The 8,883-nt window shown below is 33.3% G+C and overlaps 1 protein-coding gene across 1 annotated transcript; it reads right to left on the bottom strand.

Moving 5' to 3' along the window:
- Positions 1-256: 256 nt before the first annotated feature.
- LOC116139674 (U-box domain-containing protein 35-like) lies at positions 257-3,853 on the bottom strand. The gene is made up of 6 exons (XM_031425335.1): positions 3,793-3,853; positions 2,718-2,952; positions 2,231-2,352; positions 2,031-2,152; positions 927-1,126; positions 257-651 (listed from the first exon to the last, which is right to left on the bottom strand). Exons 2-6 carry the CDS (start codon positions 2,917-2,919, stop codon positions 257-259), a joined length of 1,041 nt encoding a protein of 346 aa, XP_031281195.1. The 5' UTR covers positions 2,920-2,952; positions 3,793-3,853.
- Positions 3,854-8,883: the final 5,030 nt, after the last annotated feature.

Raw genomic sequence — 8,883 nt, 5'->3', positions numbered from 1 at the left:
TTTTTTTTTTTTTTGTGTTTCCCAAAGATAATATATGTGACTTTCTACAAAACTGTATTTTGGTCAAGACTGATTTTGTAAAAATGAATTAGTTGCTTTAAGAAAACTAAATATTAGGAATAATAGATCGAACTACCATGGAATTTCATTACAGCAAAAACAATTTCAGATATCCAAGAACAAGAGTGAACGTAAACTGCGCAGGTTCACTACCAGTAGTTGATTATTTTGGAAAGTAGCTTATAAGAAATGTCAATCATGAAAAAAATTGAATTTCCATTGATGTCCAACAGAATACTAAGTCCAAAGAAAATGGAAAAGCTACCTGGCTTACAGAGGAAGAACAGTCAGTTAGCACATCTGAGATGGAAACATGTTCAGATGAACTCTGGTTATCTGTTACGAGACTCAGGTAACTTGAACTTCGACTGACTGGCTGTCGAACTCCTGAACTACTGAGATAGGAACTCATGGAATCCTGCCCTCTCTCAGTATCCAAAGACTGGCATCGTGAATGATTGGGCTCGGACCGCTCGGTTGAGTTTGTTGTTGAACGAAGAAGAGTATTATTTACGGTTGAAAGAGCCTGAAATCGCTGAATTGGCAGGGAAGGAGAATGGAAATGAGAATAGGAAGAAACGGAGTGAAGATCTGCAAATTCCGCAACATTAAAATATAAAAAAGTTGTGTTAGAATCCCATATTAGCTTACAGTGCCTGGAGAAATTTTACCAGCATGGAAACTAAGGTAAAAATTTTCTATTCATCAAATTTTTATCACATTATTCTTGTTAAATACGGGTGAACTTGGTGAATCAAATAAAGTTACAAAAGCAATTCACCAGGGCATGATAAATCATTGTTCCTCACAGAATACAATCACATCTTTGGATAAGCAGATGTAGCTCAAACCTGAAGTGCTATTACCTTTTGGGGAACTGGAACTGTAACTTGATGAACTGTTGTTAGAGAAACTTAAGTCACTGCAGTCATCTTTAATACTTTTATTTGTAGCTAAGTGAGGCGGGCGGATGGATGACAATTTTCCTTTTGAAACAGCATAGATTGTACAAAAGCTTGGAGTACAAAGTGAGATTCTCGAGGACAGATCATCCTTTTTAATTTTCCTGCAAAAATCATCCTGTTACCTACAAAATTTATGTGTGAAGCTTGCAAAATTTGAGAATATACAGCACTTACACAAGTTACAGCTGTGATATCTTAATATACTTGCTAAAACTAAAATTACTTGATGATGACTGATGCTCCTCTTGTTGTATATCTATTTCATTTGCCTCCTATACATCACCAAAACAGCTTAAAGAGGTACCAGATTACTTTTCTTCCTTTGTTTTTTTATTAATTTACTTTTTTTTTTTTTTTACAGGAAACGGAAGAGAATAAATTACTTTTTGTATCTCTCTTTTTACTACAATACAGTGATTACTTTCAATCATCAAATGTATGCATATTATCTGCACTATGGCAAAAGCATAAAACTATGAATTATTCAGAATGAGTATTTTGGGTTACAAATCCATGGTGTTCATATACAACCAAAGCTCCCAGCTTGTCTAACGACATCTCATGTCTTTTGTAGTGTCATATCCCAACAACTTAATTTTTATTTTTTTATTTTGAGGGATTAAAAGCTTGTTTAAGAAACCACCAATCCATTCTAACATAATTTCATCTCAACTTGTTCAAAAAAGAAAAAAGAAAAAAGAAGGTACTATCTTGAAAATCAGTGCTGCAATATGAGATGATCTGACTACGGCACACATATACTACCAGCAGGAACTGGATAACTCCCTTGTGTTTCTAATAGTTGTAATATGATAGTAAAATGTAAACTTTGAGACAGCATATTTTACCAAAATTTGAGAAGCTGATATCAATTTTCAGTTGTGATGTCTTTCCACTCAAAGTGGAGTTTTACAGCATGAATTTATACCGTTGCACGCCAGCTAAAATGCAAATCAATTTGACTATGATCTCAAGAACCACGATACATTTACGCTGGATAAATACCTTGAAAACATCATGTAAGATGCAGCACCTATAACAAGCTTGTTAATGGAGCAGTTTGCAACCTCCTCTGCAATTGCTTTTGCCACATCATCTGATTCAATTATTGTTATATCTACTTGCACCTACATGCAGAATTATGCAAATTAATTTCTACTTCTCGAAGACTCATACACGAAAAATATTTGAAAAGGAAAATTTACCTTTTTCTGAATACACATTTTTTTATAAGGCTGCAACATTTTACTCCTCTGCCATTCCACTTCCTGCTTATAAGCAGCTGCTACGTCATCGCGTATTTGTGAAATAGGAATGAAATTTCCCACTAGAAGAAAAACTAAGTCAGATAGCCAGAAATGCTGATAATTTCATTTCTTTCAATCAGTAAGGAATTCTCCAATTATTTCTAGAGATGTTCACATGGACAAATATCAATTTCATGGCATGATTTCTTCTATAAAATTCATTACCGAGACACTACTGACTGCCACAACTGTTAGTCAACATCTTTGTAAAACTGTGAGCATTAATTCGGCGGGCAAATAGAAACTAATATGAAAAGCTTTTACAGTGATTCTCTAGCTTATAATTAACCATCAAATTGAAGAGAAAAAGGGCAAGGAAAAGTTGTTTAAGATAAAAGTTAACTTTTTCTCTGTAGAATAATTATCTGAAAGAAGCATAGCTTACTTGGTGTAGGGACTGCAGTAATCCTTGGGCAGACATGTAACAACTTGAACAAAGTGATTCCCTCGGGAACGAACTTTTCCAATGTCCATGAAATAACATTCTTGCTTTTTCTATTTCCCTTGACAGCAATTGCAACAATAAAAGCAGGAGGTGGTGGCAATGTGAGCTCGCCTTTTGGTTCGACAATTTCTTTTACATCCATTTTTCTTCCACTTCAACTAGTGCTGAATCCTCTCTATCATCAAAGGAAAAATACCATAACAAACTAGTCCAAGAAATTGTATTAGAATCAAGGCAAATAGCTACGAGTTTTAACACACTCAACAACTACAGAGTCTCAAATAGTGAATAGTTTTTCATATTTCTTACTTCTTAAGCCAACCCCATATTGAAATTTGTGAAACCAAAAATTCAAAACCTTTTCCACAACATGACTCTTTACATGAAATCATGATGAAATCAAGGCAAAACATAAAAGAATATACAAAACTGACCATGACAAGCAAGAATAAGAGCGAGAAGTATATGAATAGGCTATAAGGAAAGAAGTGATGGGAATAAGGAAAAAAAAGCATCACTCCTCTTCAGAATCAGATGTCATATAAACAAAATCCTTTCCCAGATAACAGTCTATCTCATCAACAAATCAACATCTTCTGTATTAGAAAATGATGCAAAAATAAAATTTCATAAGGAAACCATGACAAATTCTGCTTCCTGCATTTATTTGTTTTGGAAAGGTAACAGAAACTGATAGCAAAGGGCAGGAATGTCTGTGATTCCTGAATCTCAACAGACATGTAAAGACGTTTCATTTTCATCATAAAAATCCAACCTTATTTATTCACTAATAAAGCTTCAAATCGAAACAAAATTAATTTCCCAACCATGATACTAAAAAACTTGAAAAAAAAAAAAAAAATTAAGAAAAAAAAAAAAAAAAATTAAGTATCAAAGAACAACACAGAATAAGGAGAACCCAAAAACAGAAAGCAAAACCATAGCGGGTTTTTACACCATCAAATTAAGAGTTCCCTCAAAACTCAAAATGAAGAAGAAGAAGCCAAAAACATACCAGGCTTTTACTCCATGAAACTCTGAGTTGCTTCAAACTGGAAACAAGAAGAAGAAAATGAAATGGTTTTGCCTCAACAAGTAGAAAGTAGAAGAAGAAGCTTGGTTAGGTGACAGAGTTGCCCCACAAGCAAAATTGATATTGTTTCTGCTATATTTAGAGACAACCTTGGCGTGAAACATTAACCATCCACGAAACTTACGTTTATAAACTAATTTTTTAAACAACTATCCATATAAAAACAAAAAAAAAAGATTAGCTTGGTGCGATTATGTTGTTCTACTACTTTTCAAAGAGATTGTTTTGTTTTCCTCTTTGTAAACAGAAGAAGCCACTTGTTTTGTTTATGTTTTGAGTTTGTTAAAGCCCAGTTCGAGGAGAGGACCCACTTAGCCGTTTGTTAATTTCTAGTTAAGTTTGATAATGCTTATTAGAGTGAGGTTTATCTTCATTAATTAATTGTTTTATACTTTCATGGAAGGTTTCAGTTTATTGCCTGTAATTTGACGGAATTTTATTAAAGTTTATTTTGTCAACTTTTTATTTATTTATTAGGGACATGCACAGAAATCCTCTTAAGATATGTTTGATTGAGAATTCTAATTAATCTTACATAAATAATTATAGAATAAAAGTCTATGTTCAATGCGAAATTTTTATATCAAATTCAATTTGTAATTGAAAAAAAAAAAATTGTTGAATAAGTCAAATTGTTGATCCATTTCAAACTAATTGATTTCGTAATTAGATTCACTAATCAAATTTAAATCAGTTTATAAATATGGTAAATCCATAGGATTTGCATATAAAATTATCATAAATATTAAATTCGAAAAAATATATTTTAAATAAAAAAATGGAGTGGGTAGGCTTGAAAAAGAACGTGCCAATTGCCAACTTATATACATTGGATTAATAATATATTCAATGTAAATAAATTAATTACTCTCTGATTAATTGAGTACAAATTCATTTTATTATTAAGTTAAAAGATTAAAATGTAGGGTCCAAAAATCAACGCGGACTCATAAATGAAGTCAAAGTAGTGAAGCATGCATGTGTGATCTTGTGGAAAGTTGACTTTTCTCGTTTAATGTGTTTAATGAATTTTGGTATTATTTGGTGTCGTGGGCCACGTGAAGTAATCGTAATAATGGAACTACAATTATTTATTACACCAAAATTGATTGAGGGTGAGGGCAAGAACAAAGAAAGGAAAATTTCGTAGCAATTATCATTGTGATCAATTAAGGTTATTAAATATATTATTCAAAAGATTTTAAATTTGATTTATTTTAACTCTTAATAAAAGTGATAATTAGAGTCTGAAGATTTATTTATTTATTAATTTTAGGGTCCTAAAAAATTAAGTGAGACGCCCATAACTTGATAGAGATACTTTTAATCATTAAAAAAAAAAATTATACTAACCTTTTACAGGAGATTCTGATTTTGTGATTTTGCCCAATTGTTATTATTAAGAAAGTAGGTATTTGGAAGAGAGATTTGGTCAAAGTCTTCCCTGGCCCTCCCATGTTAAAAATAATTGAGTAATTTATCATCAAGGATTATTATTATCAGGAGAAAGAAACATTAAATTAAAAATAAAAAGTAAGCATCAACATGTATAATTAAAATGAATAATCTAGAACAAGATATGAATATTATTATACTGACAAATATGAGTAATTAATATGAATAATATTATATTAACAAATATTTTTTACTAATATTTTTTTACAAATACGATATGTCATCCCACAATTAATCAATTTGTACATGTCTCATTTATCTAATAATAGGCCACCAATTCAATTACAAGTTATCATATGGGTTAATGTAAAGCGGTACTGAGAGGTTTTAGTGAAACTGGTATTATTAAATTAAAATTAGGATAGCGTTAGGTGTACAAGATTTTATTTGATCGAGGTCAATGACTTACTGTAAGTTGACCACGTGAGGCATAGGTCAACTTAGTCCTCGTGTTAGGTGACCTGGCACAGTAAACTGGACAGAACCAATAATGTTGTTATTATAATTACCAATTTGATTTACTTCCTAATTAGATACTAAAAAGAATTGAGATATAATCCAGTATAGTTCAAAATATTGGGAATACTATTATTAGTAAAAAATTAAACAGTAAAATATTATTATTCTTAAAATATTATTTTATATTATTTAATTTTGTTTAAACTTTTTAAATTTTTTAATTTAACTAAACACTTCCAAATATTTTTTTTAAAAATTACAAAAACACTCCGACCACTCTCCGGCAGTGGTAGTCGACTGTCCGTATTTAATGGGTGGACTGAGAGTGCTTTTGTTAACTTTTAATATTTTATTATAGGGGTGTTTAGTAAATAAACAAACATAAGGGATATTTTTATTAATTTTTAAATCCTACATTATAATACCAGCCCAAATTTAATTTTTTTCAAAAGATTATTCTAAAAACTATCAGAATAGTGAACCAAATGGAGCCTAATGATTTAGGATAGTAGAAACCAGTCTATGTCAAATTTGGTTAACTAATAATTAACTAGGATGCTAATTATATCATAATCTGTCTTGTTAAACCTTGTCGTGCCAATCATAGAAATGACATACCTTAACAGCAACGGACATGGTTTCCCTATATCTTCAAACATAGGCTGAATAATTAATTTCAATCCATTAAATTACTATTATTTTAGAATTTATTCTCTCATTCATTAATTAAAATCTTTGTTGATGCTTGATTTTAACATCAATAACCTCACACGGCACGTGCAAAGTACTAAGCAAGTCTTCGAAATTACACGTGTTTAATTTGTGAGTCAGGACAAGGTTACAAACACAATTGAATGCAAAGACTTAATAATAAATAAGACAGAAAATTTTTATAGTGGTTCAGATGGTTAAAACAATTCCTACATCCACTGTTTCTTTTATATAAATGTGTTACAAGAGATAGTATATAGCGAACAACGAACAAAGGTACAATGAATGTGTACTCAAAGAGAATATTAAGTCAGTCTCTTTCTCGTAGGTTGTCTTTGCTATTGATTGTTATGAAAATCAAAGATTGATCGATCCCGAATTTGTGAGGGAGAGTCCTCTATTTATAGCTGTTGAATTCAAGGTAATGATTACAAGTCTGTAAGTGGGTAAGTGTCATGCAAGTCCTTTCTTACCTCCCATTGGCTGATAACTTAAAAAATATCCTCTAATTATCTAGGGCTTGGACAAGTGTGCGGTCCCCATTCACTCATAGACAAAACTTGAATCTGCTAGGTTGGTGACAGTTGTATCCTCTATGTCTTGGGGTGACGTGGCAGCTCCTAGACGACACAAAACCTTCCTAAAATCTTATTGGTGCTCGCTGATGTAAGCTTACGTCAGCCTTGATTTTTTAGGCATAATAGAAGCTCTCCAGTTCGTAAGATTCAAGGAATTGGATCTTAAGAACTTCATGATTACGTCGTGACCTGACTTGTCTTCATAAATGTTTGCTCGAGTTGAAAGCTGAGAATAGTCACATCGTTTAAGGCAACCTAAAGCTGATTGCTTGATATGACCAATGAACTGAGTGTAGGTCATAATCTAGACTGAGAGTAACACCAGCGACCTGATGTGATTGTTTACAAAGGTCCGTCGACCTAATTCTGATCTTGTCTTATGCTATCAAGATGTGTTTTGAACCCCATTTGTCATTCACGACCTGAAAACACTTAGAACATTTCACTGTTGAAAACTAAGAATCATTTTGTTTGGTGTTCAAGTCTGACATGTTGAACAAATGTATTTTTCGAACAACCTCTTCAGATGTTATTTGTTGCACTTGACAACTGGCTTGGTCAATAAGACAAACCTTATCTGACAGACTTGTCTCTGCGCACAATAAGTGTCAGCCATGAGCATTAAATGCAAGTCATGCTGAAAGACATTCCTTTTTGAAGCATTAAATGCGAATAAGGACACATTTAATGTGAAGGAGATAATCACACTGGTGCTTGGCAATTTTGATAAAGAACTACGTCGGTTGATTTTCACAAAGCGTGGGGGTTACTCTTCGCACGGATTGACGACACGTGGTCGCAATCAATGACTAGGAGCGTGTTCTTGCCCAAACGTCGCTCATAAAAGAAATCAAGCATCGTCTTCCACCTTATAAAACCTTAAGGTTACCCTAAGTTTTTAGAGAACTCAGATTCTTCAGAGAGAAAAACAATGTTTTCAAGCTACTAAAATCTATTCTTCTCCTTCCAGTTAATGCGAACTCAACGCTACGACAGAGCACCCGTTCCTACCAACCAATAGGCAAGGAAACTTATCCCTTTTTTTTTTTTTTTTTTTTTTCCATTTCTGCAAAAGCTTACTTTTTACAGTTATGGGGGCTATAGGCGTCTGGTAGGCTTAGATGATGGACATTTCTGGGTAGTGTTCAAAGAAACACTTTTAGAAATTCAAAACTTAGGGCAAAAAGCTTTAGAAGATTATTCTTAAGAGTTTCTATAGGGGCTTTGACGGCTATGGAAGAGAAACTAGGGTTCTTTTACTCTTTTGAGTCATCGTACGAGGAATATTATTCAGGGTTTGAGTCACCCCTACATGTCACACCTTTACAAACTCAAAGGGCAATGAAGCTCCTTAAGACAAGAACAGCTGGAGAGGGGAGCTTGCAACCACCAGGCACCTCGACAGGTCTCGAAAAGGTGATACGATCTACCACCTCAGCAGAAGAGATCCAAAGTGTAATAGATCAATATGTGATCAACATGGACATGTATCAACATAGGTCACACATTGCTTAGGATCCTCTCGAGGGAATGGCTGCAATCTCGGAAGCCATTTTCAAATGTGGAGTGAGGATACCCCTCCACCCCTACATCAGATCGATCCTCGACCACTTCTAGGTTGCGCCATTCCAGTTGACACCAAATGCATGTATGATAGTTGTCACTATGTATATAGCTTTTGGCAAGCATGACCTCAGTGAGCCGACGGCGTAAGAGCTCGCTTGCGCTTATATCCTAAAGAAAAGTAAGGACAATGACTTGTATTACCTTTCCAAGCGATCAATGATCGAGAGAGAGATATTTGGTTACC

Source organism: Pistacia vera, unplaced genomic scaffold (genome assembly GCF_008641045.1).
Source record: "Pistacia vera cultivar Batoury unplaced genomic scaffold, PisVer_v2 Contig357, whole genome shotgun sequence".
NCBI lineage: Eukaryota > Viridiplantae > Streptophyta > Magnoliopsida > Sapindales > Anacardiaceae > Pistacia > Pistacia vera.
Note: the sequence above shows the minus strand (reverse complement) of the source record. Positions and strands in the feature narration are given on the sequence as shown.

What these genes read in the sequence shown, in the direction of transcription:
- LOC116139674 (XM_031425335.1), bottom strand. Translation starts at nt 2,919, where the DNA reads ATGGATGTAAAAGAAATTGTCGAACCAAAAGGCGAGCTCACATTGCCA. An exon ending in TCTTACATGATGTTTTCAAG is followed by an intron (nt 1,127 to 2,030) that starts GTATTTATCCAG and finishes TGATTTTTGCAG; the next exon opens with GAAAATTAAAAAGGATGATC. An exon ending in CAGTTCCAGTTCCCCAAAAG is followed by an intron (nt 652 to 926) that starts GTAATAGCACTT and finishes CGGAATTTGCAG; the next exon opens with ATCTTCACTCCGTTTCTTCC.